Here is a 26,495-nt window from a genome sequence, read left to right on the forward strand (position 1 = left end):
AATTTTATTAGACACCCTGTCAACATTGGGGATTTTATACAAAAGGACCAACATCATTTGGAGGACCAAGAGAGGGATTTTCTTGAAAATTTGGTTATTTAAAAGTATTCTGACTGGAAATGAAATATTTTCAAAGTACAGATATCAATTTTTCATTCGATATTTATGATTAGGTCGTCGACGCTGTTGAAATCAATAATTCGGTTGAATTTTCTTCATTTCATATTTCCCAAGTAGGTATCTAGTAATCTAGTAATACATACGAGTAGATGAGTAAGAAGAGGTTAAAAAAAAAATTCGAAAGAAAACGACGCTTGATTCGACTCACGTAGGAATTTGAAATGCCGAAAAGCAATAAATTCGCATGTTTTTCACTCGGCGAGCAACATCGTCGTCAAGAATCACAGTGTGCTTGGCATGACAGCGCAATTATTCGTACTCGTACTGCTATGTTAGCTTTTATTTGTACATTGGAAACGAGTCGTTGACAAGTTATATACGCGATTACACGATGCTGGGGGTATTTTGAGGGGAAAGCTGACACTTGTCCGCACAATATGCAACAATGTAATGTACCCTACCATATTATTATACGGTATAAGTCGAATTACTGCTCACTTGCGTTTGTTTACCTACTTTTTAAACGTAGATATCTAATACCTATCCTGTATATGTCTTCAGCCTTATCTTATATTGTTGCGATGTACTCCTGTTGTAATTTTCCTCTGGTGATCGCTGAGAAGACTTTTCTCCTTTTCTACAAATGGGGAAAAAAAGGTGCTTGATGAGTGATGCCAAAGGTTGAAAAGTGCGCAAAAAGTTACGCGAATCGATTCCTTGGAGTATCTTTTATTTCAATTTTACTCGTAATAAGTCGTCGTAATACGTAGACGTACCTACAAGTGTTTTTGATGGATGACGTTTGTCGTCGATCTACCTTACCTTTATAACCTTACATACACTGCTAGTGCTACTATACCTTTCACAAATTCTAAGCAAACAACATATGACGTGTTTTTACTGTAACCAAATTCAAAGACGCAGGTACCCTCGAGCTATCCAAAAAATGAAGAAATTTTATACTGAAGCTATAAATTTTACGTTTCTAAGGAGGTAATCTGCTACATTATCTCCGGCTTGCTAATTGCTGGGTGGACAAACTAGCGATTCTTTCCCTTGATAACAAAAAATATGGGTTATTCTATGCTAAATCGGCAGATTTTTGCACGAGGGGTCTTCGATTTTTTTCATAGTCAGATCATGTGTAAAGGTCATCAAACGATGATAAATGACGCAAACCGGACATTTTTTCGATTTTTTTTGGGAAGCTGTGGGGCTTCAAAGTTTTTTAAAATGAAAAATTTCAATTGAAAATTGCTCCGGTTGTACCTGGTATAGAATTTTCAACTTTTTTTTCAAATTGGAGTACTTTGAGAAGGTAATCGACGAATGATGTCAAAATCAGTGTTGCCACTTTCAAAAACGTAAAAAAATCGATTTAAAAACTTATATATAACCACGATGAGTAAAAATTCTGAAATAATACTCATTTTTAGTCCTTTTCATGGAAAATAACATAATATACAAAAATTGAACAGGCATTTTTTCATTTTTGAGAAAGAAAATTACAAGTTCGGCGCTTATTGCAAAAATACCATCAGAAACCTAAAAAATGAAAATTTTTGCATTTTTGAGATATTTTACCAATGTATATCAGTTCAACATTTTGTGATTTCAAATATTGCCTCAAAATGTTAATTTCAGATCTTCCTGTCTACACATTATTTTTTACTGTAGAAAGCTTGTAAAAATATCAAATTAGAGCTCTAGTTGACCCATCTGTCTGTTCTACTTGAACACATCATCAGGTTAAGTGGAATGAAAAAAGTTGGTTCAGAAAAAAATTCTGGAGCCCAATTTTTCGGACCAAATTTGACAAATGCAGACTTGCAGAGTCATTTTGTAGCCAAAGGATGGGACTAAGTACATCACAAAATCTTTACGGGATTAAAAGAGAAGTACAAAGCGAAATCAATCGACTGCAAATTAGATAACATTGATCTGGAAGAACAAAATGAATTTCTGCAAATACAGTAAAAGCTTGTTATAACGCTGATTTCCTCTAGTCCCTAAACATAACGTTCATTAGCGATTATAAATTGCGATGTAACGCTTTAAAATTCTGGAAAAATTGTATTTTTTTCATAATTTTGGCAACAAAAACCCATTTCACGACAAAAAAGCAAGACTTTCTGAAAATGTTGGCCGCAACAACAGTTTTTTTTTTTTGCAATTTTTGCAGTTTTGATTTAAAAAAAAGTAAAATACAACTTTTTTGGCAAAATTTTTCAAAAAAAAATCTGTTTTTCAACTTTTAACAGTTTCAGTTCATCGATTTTGGCCAAAAAAGTAAGATTTTTTGATATCAAATTTTAATAGAAGTTTGTATGATTACAACTCTTACAAAAAAAAGGCAGATATCAACAGTTTTCACAAAAGAGTAGAATTCTAGATTTTTTGCCATCATCTGGAGAAGAAAACTGAAAAGTGAAGTTTTTCATAATTTTGGTAAGCAAGAGATTACTTTTTGGAAAATTTGGAACAAAAAAGCAAGGCTTTCTAAAAATGTTAACCAAAGAAAACCGTTTTGTAAAACTGATGTAATTTATTATTATAGCAGACCTCAAAATCAAAATAAAATTTCAGATTTTTGAAATTTCCAACTGAAACAGTTGTTCAGATTCAAAACAGAATTCACGTTTCAACTTCCTTTTATTATGCTTTTTTTGTTTTAAAACAAGAGTTCGCGATATTACGCTCATCAGCATTAAAACCAGACTTTTGCTTTTAGCGTGTTTTAGCTTATAACGCTCTTTTTTTTCAGTCCCTTGAAAAGTGTTATAACGAGCTTTTACTGTATACAAATATCTTTGTAATCGACTAATTGCCCATCTCACTTCGCTAAAAAAGATTCAAAATCAATACAGTCCACTTCTAAAAGTTTATATTTTTATTCCTTGTTATCTAACAAATGGATGTCTTTACTGCCACCATCCGAAAATGGAGATCATCTCCAAGCAAATGAGATCAGCGATGATGGTGACGACAATACCAATACCAGTTTGACTACCAGTTCAGATGACAATCAGTGCCACTGTAAGATAATATTCAATGGGTTGAAAAAGATAAAAACCGACAATGAGCCGCTGTCTGAACTACCTGAAATTATTGATGAAGAACACTGAAAGAACTTCTGAATTTGAAATAGAAGTACCAAGCGAAATCAATTGACTGTAAATTAGATAACAACGTTTACTTGGAAGAATGAAATGAATTTCTGCAAGTGAAGGGCAGTTTTCCAAAAAGCAATAAGTCAAAAATTATGATTTTGAGATAAATGATGTTTTTAGTGCCCATTCTAAGCTGTGATGCACTTGGAGTATGCCACCTATCCTGCATGTTGTATTGGATCTACCTCAACACGTATGTGTTGATTTTGTGGTGTAACTCAAGTTTGCAGCACTTCTGTGGCTGAAAAAGTAAACTGACTTATTGCCTTTTGGAAAAACGATTCTTCATGTTCTCATTTATATCTATGATAGAACCAGTGTTGCAAATTGATGTAAGTCAACTCTAATTCACAATACAAAATTATATGACCAAAAAAATCAATTACAAAAAATTTTACCTGCATTTTTAACAATAATCAAGTATTAGGTACAATACTATCAATAATTGAAAAAAAAAAAGATTTTTGACTTTAAAAAAATAAACTTGTCACTATTTTGGATTATGCTTTGGCTGATGCTCTTGGAATATCCCTTGAAAGAATGGAAAATAATGCCTGGATGGCTTTTAGGACCGAATATCTAAAAGTCATACGAGACCAGGATTACAAGAGAAAAAATGCCTTGGCTGAATTGTACCTTTTCTGCAAGGATCCTGAGCAAGCCTACCAAAACACCAAAGAAGAAGCTGCAACAAATATGTAAATCCCAAATTTACAAACTTAAAATGGCCCTTTTCAGGGTCAACAAAAATATTTCTTCTCAATATGGTAAACACTGCTGCCTTAGGGTAAAAGTGCTCCTACTATTACAATTCCAATTCGATGGTCTTTTTAAAAAATAAAAAAAGTTCATCTGAAAAAATGTCTATAAAAAATCACAAAAAATATGAAGTCCAAAATTTTTTTCAAGTTTTTAAATCAGTCACGATCACGAATAACATATCCGCTGAAAGTTATAATACCGTATAGAGAAGCGATCATCTACACAATTTGCAGAAAGTAATACCGTATAGAGAAGCGGTTGCCTGTACATACAATCCGTTGAAAGTAATACCGCATAGAGAAACGACCGCCAAAAATATTTCTTCTCAATATGGTAAACACTGCTGCCTTAGAGTAAAAGTGCTCGTACTATTACAATTCCAATTCGATGGTCTTTTTAAAAAATAAAAAAAGTTTATCTGAAAAAATGTCTATAAAAAATCACAAAAAATATGAAGTCCAAAATTTTTTCAAGTTTTGAAATCACTCGCGATCACGAATAACATATCCGCTGAAAGCAATACCGTATAGAGAATCGATCACCTACACAATTCGCGGAAAGTAATACAGTATAGAGAAGCGATCGCCTGTACATACAATCCGTTGAAAGTAATACCTTATAGAGAAACGATCGCCTATACAATCCGTTGAAAGTAATACCGTATAGAGAAGCGATAGCGTACAGATTCGACGATCTTCTAAAAATGAAAAAACTTTTTTTTCAACTTTTTTTCAACTTTTTTTTTCAAACTTTTATTTTTTTTAAATGAAAAAATCCAAAAAAATATTTTTTAAATTCAAGTCACTTACGAGATATTTTGACTTCTCCAGGGTGAGTATCATAATGTGGTGGCTCTTGGGTACTGTAAGGGGGGGGTCTGGACCTTTGAACCAACGATCTTTGAATTTAACCGATTACCAATCTTCAAACAATCTTCAAAACGAAATAAATCACCAATCTTCAGACAATTCTTTGAAATGCAACAGTCAACCAAACTTCCCTCGAATAGCAAATGACAACTATCTCCGTAAATTTTCTGAGGATCTCGAACTGTTTTTGAGGATGATAATAACCAAAATTGATCTAGTGATCTGTTGGATTGACTCGTAGATAATCACAGTTTGATTCGTAGATAATCACAATTTGACTCGTAGATAATCACAATCTGACTCTGTGTTGATTCACCATATAATTCTATCAATAAAATTTACCTTTTGAACTTTTTCTCGAAATAACAATATTAAATAGCACAATTCAAATCTCAAGTTTTCCTCGGAAAAACGAAATTAACACAATCCGAGCTTTGATCTTACGTTTTTTTTTTATTCAATTCGAGCATAATAATCTTCACAAAAAATTAATACAAAAAAGATCAACGAAAATTAACACAATAGCTTATATCAACGAGATATGGAAAGATTATTCGCGTATTTTTAATTCGATGTTCTTAATCAGGCCGAAAAGTGAATAATAATCAACAGTGGTTTTTTTTTCTATTGCCAAATACAATTTCCCTTCCATATTTTGATATACTGTTAACTCATACGATTTATTTTATGTAAGCCCAGCTTTTTTCTGTTACCTCAGCAATTTTAAATATTTTTTTTCTCATAGTAAGCTTGTTGGTTTTATTCGTGTCGAAGTCAATAACGGTATTTTTTTGTTTGTAAATTCTCTACGTAACAGTACACAAGTGTACCCAAGTGCCCCATATACTACTCCTACAGTATACCTACGATTGAGATGGATCTTCACTTGGTTTCATAAGCTTTGAAGGTGCGGTTCCTTGTCAAAATTGTATTTCCAAGATGCTATGGTTTAACCATGGTATCCCCCTTTTCAATCTTAAGCACCATATCGCGTGTGATTATATTATTATTAGGTTTAATTGGATCAGTAGATCCTTAAAATTATTTAATTTGATGACTTCTACATGTATCCGGTCATGATAGGGTTAGGCAAAGTAATACGCAAGACTCTTTTAGTTAAGGATTCCACCCATGTCCAATAATCGATATTATTGACACATGAATTGATAGGTGGAGAATGTGCACAGTTCTGAGTAAGTATTTATTAATTAGGGGATTAAATAGGTATTCAATATGGGGTTTTTATACCTATTTATATTTCACCAAGTTATATATTAATCTATGGTGTTATTTATTCAATAAGGTATTTTTTGATTATATATACCTGATCTACCTCTTTAGTAATTCACCTTAAGTAATTACTAACGAGCATTTATGTGCTGCATAAGTTGTTAGCTAGTCATAACATGTGTAGTATGAATCTATCTTAACTCCTTTTATGTCGAATATTAGGCTAAAACTGTTACATGATGTATGTAATGTTGCCTATTTGTTTAAATAGACGACATAATAAAGTTATTAACTTGTGGAACTTACTTATTATTTATTCTCTTTCACTAATAGGTATCTGACTTACCTAAAATAGGTTCCACAAAAACTCTAATGTGTATAGGAGACGTTGTTTTGGTTGTCTAAATAGTTCCTACTGAGTTATCCAGGCAATAATTCTATCCAGATTATTTATTAATAATGAGTAATTCTCACCACTGCACTATAGGAGGGAATTATCTTCTAGACCACCTATATTCAGTCAGGCTTCGCCCCCTTATATCAAAATTGGTGGAAAAAATTTTTTACCTCCATTTTGAAGATGAAATTGACAAAAATTAAGTATTTATCTACAGCACTATCATTTGAAAACATTTTATTTGCATTTTGGCAATAAAATAAAAATGAAAATTAAGTGCTATTACAGTACTATCTGTTGAAAAAAACCATGTTCACAGCTCTCATGACTTATTCCATTTTGGAAAAACGATTGCAATCCGCAACTTACAGAAAAGCTGGATTGAGTGTAAATAAAATAGCTATTTTGGGTAGGTTAGGCATTAAATAGGTGAGATACAATCTATGAAACACAATGGCGTGAAAAACCGCCCTTCAAGTATACAAATATCAAATAGGTATCTTTGTAATCGACTACCTAATTGCCCATCGCACTTTGCTAAAAAAGATTCAAAATCAATACAGTCCACTTCTAAAAATTTATATTTTTATTCCTTGTTATCTAACACGCGGTCTCAAAGTTGAAACAGGTGGTCACAATTTTTGGTCGAGTAAAAATTGTTCCACTTGCCCGGTTTCACCCCTAGTGAAAAGTTTTATGAAAATGGTGTTCTTTTCATTTGATTAAAACGGTGGCAAAATTTTTGCAGCATGTATCACTTTCAAAATCATAGCCAGAAAAATAGTATTTCTTGTAAATTCGTTGACAAATTGTGTGAGAGGAAATTTTTTCAATTGTTCGTCTACACATTGGTAAAATATCTCAAAAATGCAAAAATTTTCATTTTTTAGGATGCTGATGGTATTTAGCGATAAGTGCCAAACTTGTGTAATTTTTTTGGTTATGCTTGTATTTAAATTATAATTTTTCAAATAGATTTTTTTAGGTTTTTGAAAGTGGCAACACTGATTTTGACATCAGACATCATTCGTCAATTACCCTCTCAAAGTACTGCAATTTGCAACTGAAATTTTCCATTTTCGGCCATTTTAGAGGACTAAAAAAATTTGAAAAAATGTCCGATTTGCGTCATTCGTCATCAATTAATGACCTCTAACCATGATGATTTTGAAAAAAAATCAAAGACCTCTCGTGCAAAAATCCGCCGATTTGGCGTGGAATGACTCATAATAAGTATACTTGAATTAGGTACATCCTACATAGCATACTTCTTTGGTGTCTAAAGGCACCTACCTGAAGAATAAATGATTGTGAAAAGGGAAAGAATGGACGTGGGCACAAGTTTATTGCGGGAAATCTCCACCCCCATCCTTCTTCTCCCCCTCGTTCAACTCATCTCGATGACACGAATCTCTGATACGGTAACTGGGTCCAAAAATATTATAATACCGACGGTAAAATAATGAATACGAGCCTAATACAAGTCGTAATCTTATTAGCGAACGTCCAGCATAAATTATACGAGTATAAAACGAGAGAAAGGTCATTTATCCGCTTTATGACACGCGATGGTATACGAAAATATACGTATAAAATGTACCCACTTGCACTAATATCATTTCAATATCACGGCCAAGCGAAGAAGAGGAAAAAAATTTAAGGCTCGACGCTCGGGAAGCCTTTATAATGCTCGCCGCGCCGCGGCGCCGCGGCGCCGCATCCGTCCCATTGTGTCGCAACCCCAACCTTTACACGTAGGTAGATGATGAGGGTGATGGGGTTCGACCTTACAGTGTGTTGTTTAGAAAGAAAAAAAAATGATCTAGATATGAAAAGAGTGATAGAGAAAGCTGAAAAAGAGGAAAAAGTCAACGTTCGTTTAACTCATCGTTCGTTGCTGCAGGTTTAATTTTACACGACGATGGTTGGTATGGACGCGGAAGATGACTGTGTGAACACGGTTATAATATGTAATACAAATATATCCGACCTAAGCTCGCTTTTCAATCTTTATTATATAGCTAGGTTGTGGTACCCAGATAGGGGATACGGTGATGAGAGGAAAACCACAGTGCTGCACGCCCAAAATATACCTGCACAACTTGATACCGAGTGTAGCCGTCAATTTTTCGCCAACCTGGCCTAGCATGGGTCATGGGTCAGTTTTTAAAAGCTTGTCGTGGTTGTCCGCGTCGTCGTGGCGATACACCGAATTGAAATATCGTAATGCATTTATCCCTATTTAACACTTAGCACGTTTAAAATAGATTAATTTCGAATGGCGGGAAATTCCGGCGATATTTAATTACGCCACGGTGTAAAGATGACGCGAGCTCGAGCTAAATAATTAGTATTTGCGCTGTTTTATTTCATTATTTCAACGTTAAATTATATGCTCTCGCTCGTGTTTGTACAATATTTCGAAGGCGGACGCGCACGTTTAATGTAAAATCGTCGTCGTGTTTTCTACTTTGCGAGGAAGTTGTCCCGATGCTGAGCGATGGTGGGTGCATTGAAGCTGTGCTGGGTTTGGGTAGCCAAGGAATACCTGCGGCTTTTAATTTAAAAAGCCGCCGTCACACCGAGCAAGTTTATACACAATTGAAGCGATACAGGTTTAGCAGAAAATCACAGTGACAGTGAACAGAGTGATGATTTCAACGGAGACCGGGAGATTTGTGGGAGCGAATGTAATTTGAGGAGTCCATCTCAGGAATACGAAAATTTAGAAAAGTCGTTTTTCATAAATTATCAGTAATTAAGTAGTTGAGTAGCTTTTATTTTGAAGTTTCTATTTTTTTGCACTCTCTGAAGTTCATTAGATTTTATAAGAAAATAATTCCATGTTTTAACATTTTTAAAAATCTGAATCCATAAAAATCGTGGCAGACCCCCCCCCTCCCTCCTTCTCCTTTTGAAAAAACCTCAAAAAGTTACTTTACTCAAAAATTTCCTATTATATGTATCCAAATTTTTCCAAATACGTAATTTTTTTTCCAAAAAGAACCTTCCCTTAACAATGTTGACCACCTACATAAAGACCTCTAATGTTGAAAAAATGAAAAAATAAACAATTTATTATGAGTTTTTCTTTTAATTATACATATTTTTCAAAACAATCTCCTTTCAGAGTTTTTTCAAAATGACTTCTCTTCAAGAAAACCCCGTCTTACTTGTTTAATGTAGGTACATTTTCATGATGGCTATTCGCAATTAACGTCGAAAATAATCAATTACTAAAATCAATCCCTTTGTCCTTCAAACAACAATCTTGACTTGTTCGACTCATCCAGTCAAAAAAAAAACTTGAAAAATCAAGACAATTTATAACTACTTATGAAATTAATTTTTCTAATCATCTTTAGAAACTTAGGGAGAGAACAAATTATACTTTTTCATCGTGAAAGTGGGGGAGGAAGGGGGGTCGAAAGTATTAAATGGTGCTTTTCTAATGAAGATGGACCAAATCCAAGAACATATTAAAATTAAAAACCTAAAAACGAAAACATAAAAATGATAATTATTTTGTTTTCATTTTTGAAGAACGGACAATAAGGTTCATTTTTTCATTGTGTAGAGAGGTCAAAAAAAGTCCACATAATTTTCTGGATTTCTTATACGTTTTGTGAACTGAGGTGGAGGGGGCTTTCTAGCACGTCTTATTTTCACTGACATTGTTGGAGAAATTTTGTTTTGGCATAATTGATAAGAAATTGTATTTTGAAGAAAAAATTTTTTTTTAAATAAGTATTGTTCAAATTTCGTTTTTTGCCAAAAATAGTCACAAAAGTTGCAAAAAAACCTCTTTTTTTGCGAAAAAGCTTGTAAATAATTGTAATTTCTCGCACAAAATTTCAAAAATTTTCATTTTTTCCCACAAAATCCTACTTTTTGCAAAGAATTGCCATAAATAGAAAAAAGTATCGCTTTTTTGACAAAAATTTGCATATAAGTTCTGCATTTTTACTAAAATTGTAAATCTTGCTTTTTTTTATTTTTTGTAAAAAAATAAACAAAAAAATCTCATTTTTTGGCAGAGTTGCTGAAAAAATCTTACTTTTTTGCCAAAAATTGAGAAGCTTAAAATTTTGCTTTTTTGACAAAAACTGCAAAAAAATATCAGTTTTTTGCGAATAATTGACAAACAGTTTTGCTCTTTACCAAAATTTGCACGGTCTTACTTTTTATCAAAAATTCTCGCTTTGTAGCAAAATTGCTTCAATCTGTTTTTTTTTCTGAAAATTGCCTTCCCATTTTTTGAAAAATTGCATTAAAGTTTAGCTTTTTGCAAAAGAATGCAAAAAAATACTGCCTTTTGCTAAAACTATTTCGTTTTTTGCCAAAAATAGCCAACAATTTTCGCCTTTTTTTCTTAATTGCTAAGAAGTTATGTTTTTTTTTACCAAACATTGCTAAAAATTGTATTTTTTTGTCCAAAATCTCAAGACGCCTTTCTCTTTACCAAAAATTACGATGCTATGAGTCGATTTATTTCTTTAGAAATTGCTAAAAAGCTCTTTTCTTTTGCTAAAATAGTCAAAAGTCTCATTTTTTGCCAGAAACTTGTACAAACTTTCAGAATTTTCTTCCAATTTCAATTTTTTTGGAAATTTTCCTGCGAAAAATTTGACTTTGTAAATTGTTTTTGTGTGTGTGTGTGTGTGTGTGTGTGTGTGTGTGTGTGTGTGTGTGTGTGTGTGTGTGTGTGTGTGTGTGTGTGTGGGTGTGGGTGTGGGTGTGTGTGTGTGTGTGTGTGTGTGTGTGTGTGTGTGTGTGTGTGTGTGTGGGTGTGGGTGTGGGTGTGTGTGTGTGGGTGTGTGTGTGTGTGTGTGTGTGTGTGTGTGTGTGTGTGTGTGTGTGTGTGTGTGTGTGGGGTGAATGGAGAGTTTTCTGAAAATTTGGCTTAAAAAAAGTGGTGGAAAAAGTAGTGATTAAAAAAACAATCCGTTAGATACCACGAATTCAACTTGATTATTGGGAGAGGGGATGAATTTTACAGATATGGCACTTTCTGCAGTTCAGACAAATCATCATTCAATTTTGAGAATTTCCGATTGATTCTTGGTATTTTTCAATAATCTAAGCACTTGAGCAGTCTGTGAAAAATTTTACCCAAATGAGACATTTTCTCAAATTTTGGTCGTTTTGTGATGGTTCATCAATTTTTGATATTTTTGAGTGATTTTCACAATCAATTTTACAATTTTTATGATACTTCCTTTGTGAATATTCATTTCTGGCTCTTTATGAAACGCCGAAATCGTCAGAATTTTTACTTTGGCTTTCGACCATTATTATTTCATATATCTATTTTGATTGATCAATAATTAGGGAGGTATATAACTAACTAATCCGCCTTAATTTATCTTTGTTTCAGGTGAGTACCAATTTCCTTCCAAAAAGATAGAATATGAAGTCGCGTGTGAGAATAAGTAAGTAATTGTATAAACCTTATGAGAAAAGTTACGTAAGTCACTTTTACACCTGTGTCCTTTAATTTTTAATGGCAAATCAAAAAAAAATTCCAAAATCAAGGAATTTGAAAGTCGGCTGAAATAATTACTCATCAGGTTTGAATCGATGTGATCTGATTTTCCATATACGAATGTGGAAACAGTAGATCAAATTGTTGAGTTCACAAACAATTTTGATTTTTAATGAATTTTTGAGAAATTAACTTTGGGTCAAATATGGAGAAAAATCAAAATTTTACCAAATAGACCAAGATAGCTGAGTGGAAACGGTTTCGAAACATTTTGAGTGGTAGTTCTGGAACACCCTAGCAGATTTTTGAAAATTGAAATTTCCACAAAATTTTACCTAATTCAGTCATTGAAATTGAATTTATGTTTTCAAAATATTCTTGTGCTGGTTTGAATCCAAAATTTTCTCCAGTGATCATTTTTGAAATAAAAATGGAAAAGCTTTGTTCGCGAACTCGTGAAGTTACGAAAAAAGCTGAAATTTTTTTATTTTGTACTATTTTTGACCTTTTGAGTTTATTACTTCTGGAGCTTCCAATAGATTTTGTTTTTTTTAGCTATTGAGTATTTAAAAAAATGCGATTTTCATTTTTTTTTTAAAATAATGATTTGCAAAAATTTTGGATTTGAACTGCCACAAAAATATTTTGAAAATATCTGCACAATCGACCAAATGGTAAAGCTGAATGTTTTTTTCACCTTAATTACAGTGTTTCTAATAAAATTTTAAAATCCAAAAATCTGCTGGAGGCTCCAAAACGATTCGAAACCATCACCAATCGACGACTTCTGAGGTAGAAAATATGGTACTAATATTTCAACTGTATTCGTGGATGTGTTCGCGAACCATGAATTTTTCACTTTTTTCAAAACTAATCGCCGAAGACAATTTCGTGGGATTTGAATTACCATTTGAGCTTTCTAGGTCGATTTAGTGAAATTTTGATTCTTTCCTCATGTTTGGTTCAAATTTGGAATTCGCAATAACTCGCCAAAAATCGAAAAATGAATTTTAGTTTCTGAAAGTTTGTCTATAGTGATGTATTTTGGAGCACCCTGTCGATTTCCCTCTCTCCTATTCAAGAATTTCCCTGTTGGTTGAGATGTTTCCCTTGTATAAGGGATGGAAAACATACGCTTTCATCATTATCTAACGAGCTTATAACAAATACGATATTTTTATCTTACCACCCTGAGTCTGTAGATATCGTTGAATTTCAACGAGTTGTTTTGTTTTCGATTTTAGTAATTCTCATTGCATCGAGGTATAGAATTTTCGATTTTTTTTCATTATTTTTTAATATTTTTACAACTCGAGCGAAAAACACTCGAGAAGAATTTTAATTGGCTGTAGAAAAGTTGTCGCGAAAGTAAAATCTCTAACCCCTCTTGTCACCTCGATGCTGGCCTGTTCTCATTTGAAAAAATATCCTCGTCGATGTCGAAAGTATGTAACAAGTACACAAACAAATGCAACAGTAAATTCGATATTATTTTTGTACGAAAGAGCGAGAGTATAGAAGGACTTTCACAAGCGCGGGAAAACAAAAGGGAAGAAAATCACTTGCATTCCTCGAGACAGTCATGCGACGTCGACGTGAATCTTTATTCCGAAGTCTAAACCATTATCGCATTTCAAATTATCTCGTTTTTCGGTCACTTCCTGGTTGTTTTTTTTTTCTCTCCCGCTTCGACTACAGTACATACCAAAGGACGAAAGAAGTTCGGGGTGGTTGGGAAAGTCGGCGAAAGAAATAGGATATTGGCCGATGTTGGTTGTTGGCGGATGGATGGTACGGGTTGGCGAAAAGGGTGGATTTTTTATCGCGCGAAAAAACGCATCAACAACAATAAACAATTCGTATGTGGGCTTTTGGCGATCAGACGCGAATGCGCAAGGCATTTGCGGAGCCAGGTTAACAATAATTGGAGAGGTATGATGGAAGTGAGGGCGCTGACGTCCATTAAAGAAAACATTTATAAAAGAATGAAAGTGACTCGCGAAAATCATTGTACTTGATGCACGCAACAAGTGACAGACAACCGTCGCACCCTTAATTGCGGTTACAATTACGAATACCCGGAAACTATCTGTACTTTGGAGCTGTGCTGTAAGTTTAGTTTTTCTTTTGCTCGTATTTTTTTCCTTTTTTTCTTTTTTTTTTCAGTAAGTGCACTTATTTATTTTACGCGATTTTTTTTTCTTTCACTTACGCTGAGTAGTGAGTACGCTTTTCGTCGTATATCGCCGGGTGGTTTTTCAACGAGGGGAGGGTGCTGAGTGGTTTTCGTGTAATTTTATTCGAGCTTGTTTAGTGATTTTTCGTGTACGGTTACGATTAGGATGTATTTCGAGTAGTTTTTCTTCCTTCAAACATGGGTTTACGAGTTGAAAATAATGATAACAAACATCATACTCGAGGATAAATGAAGAAAACTTAGTCGTCACTCGCAGAAATTATAATCTACTAGGAAGTTTATCGAGTTTAGCTCAATTAAAATGACGAACTTGGTGACTTAATCCGCTGGTTTGTTCGTAAGTTTGAAGTCGGAGCGATGATAAGTGTTTTTTTTATCTCTTCCTGAAAAAGGGGTTAACTAGAATTTTGATTTAATACCAACTTTGAAAAAAGCAATAGTTTTGTGTAGGTTTAATTTTTGAAGAAAAATTTACGATTCTCTTGATCAGAGTAAAGTATTAGTTTTTTTTTTTTTTTAGTAAATCAATTTTTTATAATGTTTTAATGTTTTCTCTCTTCCTCTTCCTTTCCATAATTCCATAATTTTTCGAACAAGGTAACGTCGTGAGGATGTCCAACTTTGATTCGAACGAGATCACAATTTTTAGAAGTAGGATAGTCTCAAACCTCCATATCCAAAATTTCAGCCACCCAGTTGATTTTTCGATAATTTTTAAAAAATCTCAAAATTGGAAATTTTCAGCAGTTCGTGTTTTTTTTTTTTTTTTTTTTTTTTAATACAGATTTATTTAGTAAAATTTTGAAAATTTTCATGCGAGAAGTAAAACTAAAAATTCAAGTTGTAATGTTTGAAAAAAAGATGAATTGAATTCATAACTCATTTTAGAAATTTGGGATTTCTTCAATGTCTTCAAAACCATTACGTTGATTTCCAAAATCAAATTTGAAGATGCAGATGAAAACAAAATTTCCATTTCATCACCTGACAATTTTTTCAATCTTTTCTTCTCGATTTTTGAAAGACTGACAAAATAAAAATTTGAACGTATGTAGCACTTCATTTCCTTTTTTTGACAGCTTTGACAGCTCGAAGGAAACATTTTCTCAACACGACAAAATTGGAGTGATTTGAAGTTTTCGATTTCGAAAAAACATCATTTTGAGATTTTTTGAAAATCAGAAAAATTTTAATGTTTTGTGCAGGGAAACCTCTCGAGGTGTTTTTCTCCTCTTTGAACAAGACCGTGATTTCTGGAAAAAACATGGTCTGAAACGACCATAACCATGATTTCAGTTACCTAAATTGATTTTTCAATTTTTGACGAATTTATGAAAATTTAAAATTAACCACTTTTGGTTATTTTTATGCCTTTAAAAAAATGAATGATTTATGCAGTAAAAATGATGGAAATTAGTCTTGAAATCAATATCAACTCTCACGAATTGGTTCGATGTCCAGGTGAACACCTCGAGCGCGTTTTTTTGACCAAAATAATCGTATATATTTATTAGGAAAGAATTCAGAAAATCAGAAATTTACTGTTCGTGTGGAAATTGTTGAAATTTGCACGAATGGCTTTGTTTCGTTCAAACCCCCCCCCCCCCTTCTGAATTTCATTATTTCGAGTCAATCTGTAGCTTCCAGCGCATTTTTTAATTTTCATAGAATTTTAAACTTCCTCCAGAAGACGAAGAAATCTTAATTGGGCAGCTAAAAATCGAATTGTGACTTATTTTAGACCTATTTGACGACTTCATCCACATTTGGCTCGATTTCCAGACGAATACTTCAAGTGTGTCTTTTTGATCAAAATATTCTCAATGATAACTGGAGAATGCTGGAGTACTTTCGAGGTGAATGTGTCCGTTTGGAAATGGGCTCAATTTAGAATAAACGTTTCAAACAAGCTGAGAATTGAGCCACGATTCGATTTTTAGCTGCTCAAATTCATTTCTTTTGAAATTTTTGGGGAGATTGAAAATTGTGCTGGAGGCCCCAGAATGACTCAAAATAGTGAAATTCGATTCGAGAGAGTTGATATTAGTTTCAGGACTAATTTCCATTATTTTTATTCGATGAATATACCTTTTTAAAATCACGAATCGCCGAAAACAGTCAATTTTGAATTTTTAAGAATTCGCCATAAATCAAAAAATTCAATTCGATTTTTTCACACCTCGAGTGGTTCCCTCGTAAGATTGACTTTTTCACTTTAGATTTCAGATTTGCAAATATGTTGCAACTCGAATAGTTGATGAAATTGACGACATTTTAATTTATTAGAATGTGCATGTATTTTTCTCAATCCAAATCGTGGTTTTTGACACAATTTTTTTTTTTAGAAATCGTTAAAAAGAAGGAACTTGTAAAAAAGGGGTAAAATTTTTTCTTGATTTTGATGATGTTGCTGTACAAAATGACGTCAAACTTGAAAACCTAATTTGAATTATTGGCTATGATTCATCGTTTCCAATTAAAACTTTGTTTCGTTGTTCAATTGGTTAGTTGGCGATTTTCATTGTTGAAATTCTCAAAAGAGTAAAGACCTCACCCACACTATGTATTAATCTCATGACATTTTGTACATTCGAGTATGAGTGTTGGAGAGAAATTTCGAATAAACGCACCTTCAAAAAAATATAAGTATAGGTTTAGGTACCTACACAAGTTGAAAATTAACGAAATTTTATTTTTCACATTCGGCAGAAACCTTGACTGGTCACGTTTCAAGTTGAAAAAAAAATGACAAATGTAACATTTTAATCGTCGAGGAGTAGTCAACGTGGAGGTGGTTTATTTTTCAAGTTTTTACGAATATAAGGATTTTTTTTCAATGAAAACTTTACACAATAGGAATCCTTTAAAGAGTGCATGATTGTTTAATAAAGTCGCTATCAATGGCATTTATAAATAAAAGTATACCTACAATTTTCACGCGTGTGTCGCTTGAAAAGTTTCACTTGCTGGATTGAGTTGAACCGATTATAAAATGAAAAAGGTAGGTAAATGTAGCGAATAAATAAACGAAAGAATTCTATCACGTTGCTTATTCAATTATTCATATCGCTCTCTCGGATTCTGTTGTAATTTTTTCCAATAGGTATTTTTGGATCATTCAGAATTTTTGTTTGATAATTTTTTCGTTAGTTAGAATGGAAGTTTTAAAAAACCACTTTAATTTTGTGCATTGCATGATTGTTTTTGTCTTTTCTTATTTCGAGAGAGTATCAAAATGAAAAAATGATTTATGAAATTTCTGCAGAAAATTTAAAACTTTCTGGAGACTCCAGAATAAGGGCCCATGAGGAATTGGTTTTCTATTGGGAGGGTTGAAATAAAGTGATCATTTCCACTGTTTAGTTCGGAAGAAAATTTCACGAAGAAGTTAAAAATTTACAATTAGGTAAGTATAGCGGTTTTCTGAATTTTCGAAAATTTACCCAAAAATCAACTGCTGCGCCCAAAATTTTGGTTACAGGGTTTTTATGGAGTAAATTGAAACAAATTTCAAATAGGTTATAGTTGAATGTAGATTTCGATAAAAATTAAAATTTGTACTTTTTTTCAGTTTAGGTTTGGAAATTTGAATTTGAAATTGAGGTCAAGTGATTGAAAATTCTAAACAATTGTACACCCAGAACTCTCTGTGTTCGCTTAAAATATTGTATTTTCAAAATAGGCATTATCAAAGGTAGAGAGCACTCTTCCCCCTCCCTTTTCGAAAAACGTGACTTTTTTCCACATAAAGTCATCATTATGGTGAAAAAATTGAAAAAATCCAGGGTCATTGCCCTTCAGCCCATTATTTTTTTTTAAATTTCAAACGTTACAAAAACTGAATTGCGTGGAAGTCTTGCTAGAAGTGGACGTCCCTTCATTGTCTAATAGGTACTTTTGTTCCATCATTACCTAACAATAATAGTCCGGCATATGACAATAAGAGTAATTGCACCCCCCCCCGCCCCCGCCGATCATCCGGGACAACTTTTTTCTTAAAAGGGGACGTCCTAAGGAACATTTTAAAGCAAACTTGCCCAAAAAAAGTTGGCCTTACTTACAGAATGGCGGCCATTTTGATTGACAGGTCAGCCGAAATCGCAGATTTTCATGCAAAAATTATCACCTGTCAAAATTTCAAGTGCTTAAGTGCGTTTTTCGATTTTTGGTGAATTTTTGAAAATCCAATTTAGGCCAAAAATGAGGGAAAAAATCAAAATTTTACCAAATTGACCAAGAAAACTGAAAGTTGGAGTATACCCTATTTTCGACGTGCCAAATCGATTGGAAACGGTTTCAACTCGTCTTAAGCATTTCTGGAGCCTCCAGCAGATTTTTGAAACTCGAAATTCCCACAAAATTCTATTAAATTGGAGTTGTAAAGCTGAAATTTATTCTAAAAACTAATTTCAATACGCTACGAAGTACTGCAGGTGAAGTTCAAGTCGTTTTGGAGCCTCCAGCGACTTTTTGAAAATTCCTAAAGCCTCCAACAGATTTTTGAAACTTTAAATTTTCACAAAATTTCATCAAATGGAGATGGAAAATTGAAATTTACTCTACACTCCAATTTTAACACCCTCTGAAGACGACTTCAGGTGGGTTCAAGAGCCTCCAGCGACTTTTTTGAAAATTACTGGAGCCTCCAGCAGATTTTTGATACTTTAAATTTTCACAAAATTTCATCAAATGGAGATGGAAAGCTGAAATTTACTCTACACTCCAATTTTAACACCCTCTGAAGACGACTTCAGGTGGGTTCAAGAGCCTCCAGCAAATTTTTTGAAAATTACTGGAGCCTCCAGTAGATTTTTGAAACTTGAAATTTCCTCAAGATTAATCTATCAAATGGAGTTGGCAAGCTGAAATTTACTTCGCAGACTACATGGTGGTTTCAAATGGTTTTGAAGCTTCCAGCTACTTTAAGGAAATTTCAATTTTCCAAAAAAACGCCATACAACCTTTCAAAAAGTCGCTGGAGGCTTCAAAACGACTTGAACTTCACCTGCAGAACTTCGTAGCGTATTGAAATTAGTTTTTAGATTAATTTCAGCTTTACAACTCCAATTTGATTGAATTTTGTGGGAATTTCGAGTTTCAAAAATCTGCTGGAGGCTTCAGAACTGCTCAAAACGGGTTGAAACCATTTCCAATCTATTCGGCATGTCGAAAATAGGGTATATCCCAAATTTCAGCTTTCTTGGTCAATTTGGTAAAATTTTGATTTTTACCCTCATTTTTGGCCTGAATTCGATTTTCAAAAATTCACCAAAAATCGAAAAACGCACTTTAGCGCTTTAAATTTTGACAGGTAATAAATTTTAGCATGATCTTTCGATCAACGTTTGTAAAGTTTGAAAAATTTCGTGCAAGTCCTATGTTGAAACGCAAAATTTGTGATTTCGGCTGACCTGTCAATCAAAATGGCCGCCATTTTGTAAGTAAGGCCAACTTTTTTTTGGGCAAGTTTGCTTTAAAATGTTCCTTAGGATGTCCCTTTTAAGAAAAAAGCTGTCCCGGAAGATCGGCGGGGGAGTGAAATTACTCCTATTGTCATATGCCGGACTATGAAGTCCTGATTTTTTTCATTACTGCTGAAAAATGTCATTTTTTTCCACATTTGTCAGGAAGACACTTTTGTTGTCAACATTGTAAGACAGTCTTAATTTTTCTGATAATTGGCCAAAAAAGTCACGTTTTCTACCAAACATGATCTTGTCTTTCAACAACGATGCCCAAAAAAAACACGTTTTTTCGCTTAAATTGTTACGAAAAAATTGTCAAAAAATGAGATGAAAACATTAGGTAGCTAAGAATTTCCCAAGAATTTGGGGCACGCAATCGGCAAGAAGAAATCTTATAATACGAGTATGCTAGATAAAACAGTCGCAAACGTGTACTTGACGGGCTCATCTGGTTGGTTAAAACTGCTCTCGACTAAAATTATACAAACGTTTCTCCGGGGAGTCTAACTGTGTGGATTTTCTTATTAGTCAAAACGCTTTTAATGGTTAACGAGGCGAGTAAAATGAAAAATTAAGAATGTTGACATCGAGGTGAAAGTTGAAGTAGTTTTTATACTTGTGTATGAAAGTTGCGATTGCCTAAGAGAGGGACAAATGTTGGGTAAACTTTACCCCAAGTCTACGATATCCGCGAGTACGTAGGAAGAGACACTTCAATTAAAAAGGCGATCGACTGCGTCGAGTCAATCGAAAAGTATACACATAATCTTATGTTTAATAAGACGATACGGACGCATCAGTATAATAAAAAAACACCTAGTAGCAAAGTGAAAAAAAATGTCAGCGGAATGAATGAGGAAATGGTAAAATACGACTCTTGGGTTATGTATGTACAATTTTTTCCCAAAGCAAATATTTTTGCTGCTGGTATTCGTACCTATACACCTTTTTCTTAAACGTTGCTCGATATTTGTATGGAAGGGATATGAAAAATGGTTCATATTTTTTATGTAGAGTTATTCCGTAATTTTTTTTTAAAAAAATGCAAACGTACTCGAATTCCTGTATACGTATGTATGTTTCGAAGACGAAAATGAAGATGAGAACTCGCGTAAAAAAATCGAACACCCACACGAACTTTCAAATCACTTACACGTATTGAACATACACAAAAATTCCAAACTGAACTGGTTCGTGTAGATTTTGGGGTACACAACTACACATGCACGATAAATGATGTTTTGAGTATAACCTGTTAACCTCTTTTCTCCTCTAGTCCTCGGTAGTTTATCGTATTATCATGTGAAAAACTTGCGAATGTGTTGATTGATACCTACGTGATTTTGATTACACGTCATCGAACGGTTAACAACCTAATTAGTACGATATTATGTACGTGGCTAGACGTAGACGAGCTGTTTATTTTCATCTCACCAGCCTTTGCGTTATGCACGTCTCAATATAATGTGGTCGTAAAAGGAACCTTTGGTGAGACGAATTTCTTTCCTAACGACGTTAAAAATAGGCTAGATGCACTTTATTCGTGTCTATTGTCTTGTCCACCCATTTTACTCGTTGTTGTGCAAATTTTCTTTGAGAAAATATGGCAATAATTGTTATTTATGGTTACAACTCGGCGAATCTGGTCTCGAGAGAGTTTACGAATTTAAATTGCGGCGAGTAGGTACTAGGTAGTTTGAGATTATTTAAGCAATGCGAATATACTCGTAGTATGTGTGCTTGAATTTTGGGCGAATAAATTTACAGCGAATTTTCTAGTACGTTTGTTTAATTTTTTCGCGTACCTGCGTACGTGTAGCTGGTTGCAAAATAATGCGAAAGTCGAGTTCCGAGTATCAGAAGGCATTCGAGGATTGGCCAGTTACACGAGAAATAATAAATAAGGGTAGTTTTTTACTTGAAAAGTTGAACTAGCAAACGAGCAAAATTAAGTATTCCAATTTCAAGGTGTTTTTGAATTTTAGGAAATGAAAATTACTGTAGAGTCGACGTAATGTTAATGTAACCCATTCAATTGAGCGGAGCTTATGACGCTCTTAGGAATAATTTACAAGCTTATTGGGTCCTTGCTCGTGACCGATGAATTATTATCGATTTTGCGTTTCAATTCTGTATCAAGTACGTACTCTTGGATTGAAAATAACTCGTGAATCGGTTTGGAAGAGTGGTCAATTGAGAAGTACCTATGGAAATAATCGTTGGGAATTTTTCTTGTTAAGGAGAATTATTTGCGGAATGACGCACTTTGTAGAAAATTTCAGGTGGTGGGAAAGTAAGGTATGGAGCTAGTTGTCGATCAAAGGTCAATAAAGGTCATTGTTTTTGAACGTGAATTCGACTAATGTTTATTTTTTGGAAGGACGGCTCATTTACAAAAGAGATATTCTAATTGGCTGAAAATTTTTTTGAATCGGATGAAAAATATTTCAATACACAAAATAAAAGGCTCTAAATTTCATTTTTTGAATTTTTTTCTAATTTTTCTAATTTATATTTTAGTATATTTTCCATTTAAAAAATCCTAATGAGATCAAAAGCGAAAATTTATAAGCCCTCTGGAAGCCCCAGCTGAAATTTTTCACTTTTGTACTTTTTCCTTAAATTCTGATTTTTTTCATGCTTGATAAGGGAAATTTGAATTTTGAAGAATTAGTCAAATTTTGATCAATTGAAATTTTTTAAGAGATGTATTTTTAGATTCCTCTTTCAAGTTTTATTTGTCAGATAAAAAAAGATTCCTGCATTTTAAAATAAGTATATATACTCCCTTAGTTTGGATTGTTGATGAATCTTGTTTTTTTTTGTTGTTGAAAGTGAAATGAGTTCACCAAAATTGAAGAATTCTGGATCTTAAAAAATTATGAAATATTCGAGTGAAATTCGAAAAGAGCTAAGAAATATTTTTGGGGGTGCGGAAGAGGGGGTGTAAATCGCAAAATTCTCCAATTTTCGTGCATTTGCTGAGACTTCTCTATTCTGAATTACTTTATAAATTGTCTAAATTCAGCTGCTATGAAAACAATAAAAATTGAAAATCATTTACTGAGTAATGAACCTAAAGATACCACTGAGGCCAGCCTTCATCTCGTGTCTATCGAATAGAAGAAATATTTATGGCATGTTTTTGAAAATGAAACCATAGTTTAAATCGATAAATGTCATTTCTAAGTTTAAAAGAAAAAACTCAACTGTCAAAACAATCGTAAAAAAAAAAGAAGAATTCTGTATAAGAATATTTTTTCGTATAAATGATCTCAACTTCGAGATGTCAATTTCGCACTATTTTTATTTGCATACTTCGATAATAACAGCTAAAGGAAGAATAAAATCGAAAGTTTTGTAAACATTTTCCGCTTTCAAAGTCCACAAGTAGGTATAACCTCCAAGGTACTAAACAATTGTTATCGTTCCAGATACCTAATAAAGTTGATCTACCTATGTTGATTTGTTTGTTGCTTCATTGACAAACTCTACGCGAGGGAGTTAGAGGGATTGTAGGATGAAAAACAAAAACATGTTGATTGTAAACTAAGATTTTAAGACTTTTTTTCTGAAATTTCTGTATGAAAAACCAATTTGCTATAAAAATAGAAAAAAAAGCCTTGCATTTTTTTCAAAATTGCTAAAAAAAAGTGTTGTTTCTTGCAAAAAGATTGCTAAAAATTGTCGTTTGTTCGCAAAAAATTTTCAACCTCAATTTTTTTTTCAGAATAAAGAGTCACTTATTCACCAGAAAGTTGCGAAAAAGCATCACTTTTTGCCAGTGATTTCTAAAAAATCTTGTTTTTTGCCAAAAATTGACGGAAATTATCTCTTTTTACGAATTTCTTCAAGATCTTTCCTTTTTGCCTAAAAATTGCTAAAAAGTCCAACTTATTTGCCGAAAATTGTCTAAAAAGCGCTGCCTATTCACTAAAGTTGTCAAAAGTCATAATCGAGTTTCATCATCAAGTTTTATTGGAATGTTTTTTATTTCGTAATTTTTTTTGCATTTTTAATCAAAATGTTCTGGCTTTTTTTGTGTTTTTTTTTTTCATATTGAAATATTTTGTTAACTTCATTTAATTTTTTTGGTTACTTTTTGGTCACCTTTTGTACTCAAAATGAAGGCAGAGCTCGTACTCACGTAAGTTACTTTCCAACTCATTATGAAAAAAGCTGGTCAAAAAACCACTCTTGAGGTGTCCGCTCCAGAATCGGCTCAGATGTGGATAAATTCGTTAAACAGGTCGAGTGTAACACACAACTCGATTTTTAGCTGCCCAACTTCATATTCACGCCTTCTGGAGCAAATTGATAATTCTGGAGAAATTGAAAAATAGCGCTGGAGGCTCCAGAATGGCTGGATATGGCGGAACTCGGCCTCAAGGGAGTTTGTTGTGTTCGAAATACAGCGATTTGCGCAAATTTCGAAAATTTCCTCGCAAACGGTAAAATTTTGATTGTTTTGGATTTCTTATTATGAAAAAAGCTGGTTAAAAAACCACTCTTGAGGTGTCCGCTCCAGAATCGACTCTAATGTGGATAAATTCGTTAAACAGGTCGAGTATAACACACAACTCGATTGTTATTAGCTGCCCAACTTCATATTCACGCCTTCTGGAGCAAATTCAAAATTCTGGGGAAATTGAAAAATAGCGCTGGAGGCTCCAGAATGGCTGGAAATGGCGAAATTTGGATTTGGGGGTTTAATATCAGTTTTAGGACTTATTTTGAACAGTTTTACTGATCAAGTACGTACTTTTTTTTAAAAAAGCATAAATCACCAAAATACTTAATTTTGGATATTCAAAAATTCACCAAAAATCGAAAAATGAACTCGGGCAGCTGAAAATTTGGATTTGGGGGTTTTAGAACATGCTCTTTCCAAAAATCGCGGTCTCGTTCAAATCGGAGGCGGACGACATCTCAAGAGGTTCCCTTGTCAAAAATTATGGATGCAGAGGTGACTCTGAAGGGGAGATACAGGCCCAAATGAAAGTATTCGAGATTCTGCGTCGATTTAGATGCTGTTCCCGTCAAAATCAAAGACCACTTTCGGGGTTCTACTTTCTTGAAATATTTTCAAAATTCCACTTAAAATAAGAAAGTGGATTTGGACAGTTGAAAATTTTCAGACTTCAGATCGGCTCTAGGTAGGTATGTCGAATAATAAATACTGCTTCGTATAAAATTCCAATTGTTCGGATTAAGAAAATCAAACGCAGACAAGGGTTGTCACCTTTTATCACATTTTTCAACTCATTACAACCATCAAATCATTTCAATGAAAGTTCCCACCTAGCACCACGTAGGTTTTTGTAGGTGTCATTTCATTGTATGTACTATGAAGGCGGACATTCCATTCCTGCTCGAAAAAGAAAAAGTATAAAAATCTAATCCTCGAATAACAATAGTGAAAATCGACTCGAAATACGCATAGTCAATAAAATAATGACGATTTATTGGCAATTGAACCTTTCTACATTCGTGTAGGTATACGTAGGGGGGGGGGAATCTACGGCCATTTCAACGCTTATGATTGATGAAAACCATTACACGTTACGCTGTCGAAATTATTTCACCGAAATAAAATTTTTCCGCTACATAGGCTGCGGCCTGATGAAAGTAATAATTGGTATCGACTTTCCACCAAATATAAATCACCTTTGCGGCGATGCAGTCATTAAGAAATAAATTTCGTTTCATCGTGTAACCTATTAACTCGAAAGACTTGTCAGCTGCATGCAAATTTCAGCAAACCTGTAAAGTTGAACGATCAACGATTCAACGGTCCGTCAACTTTGCACGGTACAAATAACTCAGCTTAATTTTTCCATTCGATTTGAACGAGTGGGAGTACCAAAATGTTGAAATTTCGCAAGAAATAAATCGTTTGCATCTCCAAGGCGGAGGGAGAATTCGAATAAAAGATGCAGTCTCGATTCATTCTTTCACAAAATTATTGTCCTCTGTGTTTAAAATGAAAAACCAGAACTTTCGGCAGGACATTTTTCAAACACTTTACGACTTCTGGGAGAAGAGGGGGGTATGTCCATATTTTATACGTCAAATTACCTATTCGTTTTTTTCAATATCTTTGGACATTCAAAATTTTTTCAGAGGGGTGTCGAAGCGAACTTTTTTCGCAATTTTTTTTACCCCCCCCCCCAACTATATATTTTGAATGGTTTTGAACGAAATTTTGCACTTTTTCGCGCCATTATCAGCAAGTTTTTAGCGATTTCTGATACAGATTTGGACTTTTTCGCGACTTTAGAGACCTCTTAGGCAATACCAAAATAACCACAGCAGTATTTCCTGGTTTCCCCCTTTTTTCCATTCATTTGAATTTCAACTCGAAACCCTTTCTCTGATACTGGTTTATTCAATCGATATAATCTCGTTGCATTAAAACAATTAAAACTCGCGACCAAAAAATATACTTAAATTCGAGAAAGCTTCTCTCGTAATCTAGATTAAAAAAACACCTTCTTGCCGCACCTGACCCTCCCACGTATAAAATTCTCCAACTCCACGAAACAGTTCCCTCTTTTTCAAATTACTTTCAACAAGATGAAACAAAAAAGCAAACTGTGTTTGAAAAAAAAAAAAAAAGGACTAAAAAGTGTCAACATAAATAACGAATTAAGTAAAACAGTAAATTAAGTAAAACAGCTTGATAAAATGTTGCAAATTGAAGAGCTGGGAGTAGATAGATGAGAGGGGAGCGATTTCACGAAACGTACAAAACCGTCCCACAGATACAAAACAGTCAACACAGAACCTGGTACGAGTAC

The 26,495-nt window shown here is 33.6% G+C and overlaps 2 protein-coding genes across 7 annotated transcripts in view; one reads left to right on the forward strand and one right to left on the reverse strand.

The window, feature by feature from the left end:
- LOC135846807 (sodium/hydrogen exchanger 9B2-like) overlaps positions 1-20,887 on the reverse strand; it is a 131,962-nt gene extending 111,075 nt beyond the window's left edge. Inside the window, exon 1 of the mRNA XM_065366089.1 lies at positions 20,750-20,887. The gene's annotated coding sequence lies outside the window, so the exon portion shown is untranslated. The remainder of the gene's footprint in view (positions 1-20,749) is intronic.
- The window catches only part of LOC135846809 (uncharacterized), a 208,227-nt gene that overhangs the window by 149,668 nt on the left and 32,064 nt on the right, over positions 1-26,495 (forward strand). For 3 of the 6 annotated variants that reach the window (XM_065366092.1, XM_065366094.1, XM_065366093.1), the window contains one exon: positions 11,926-11,980. The exons of 2 other annotated variants lie outside the window; for them this stretch is intronic. In XM_065366092.1, the coding sequence (XP_065222164.1) occupies positions 11,959-11,980 (22 nt within the window). In that variant the 5' untranslated portion in view covers positions 11,926-11,958. Of the gene's footprint in view, positions 1-11,925; positions 11,981-13,823; positions 14,143-26,495 lie in introns of those variants that run through there. One more of the 6 variants, XM_065366100.1, reaches the window with a different exon arrangement.

Source organism: Planococcus citri, chromosome 5, assembly GCF_950023065.1.
Source record: "Planococcus citri chromosome 5, ihPlaCitr1.1, whole genome shotgun sequence".
In the NCBI taxonomy this organism is placed as follows: domain Eukaryota; kingdom Metazoa; phylum Arthropoda; class Insecta; order Hemiptera; family Pseudococcidae; genus Planococcus; species Planococcus citri.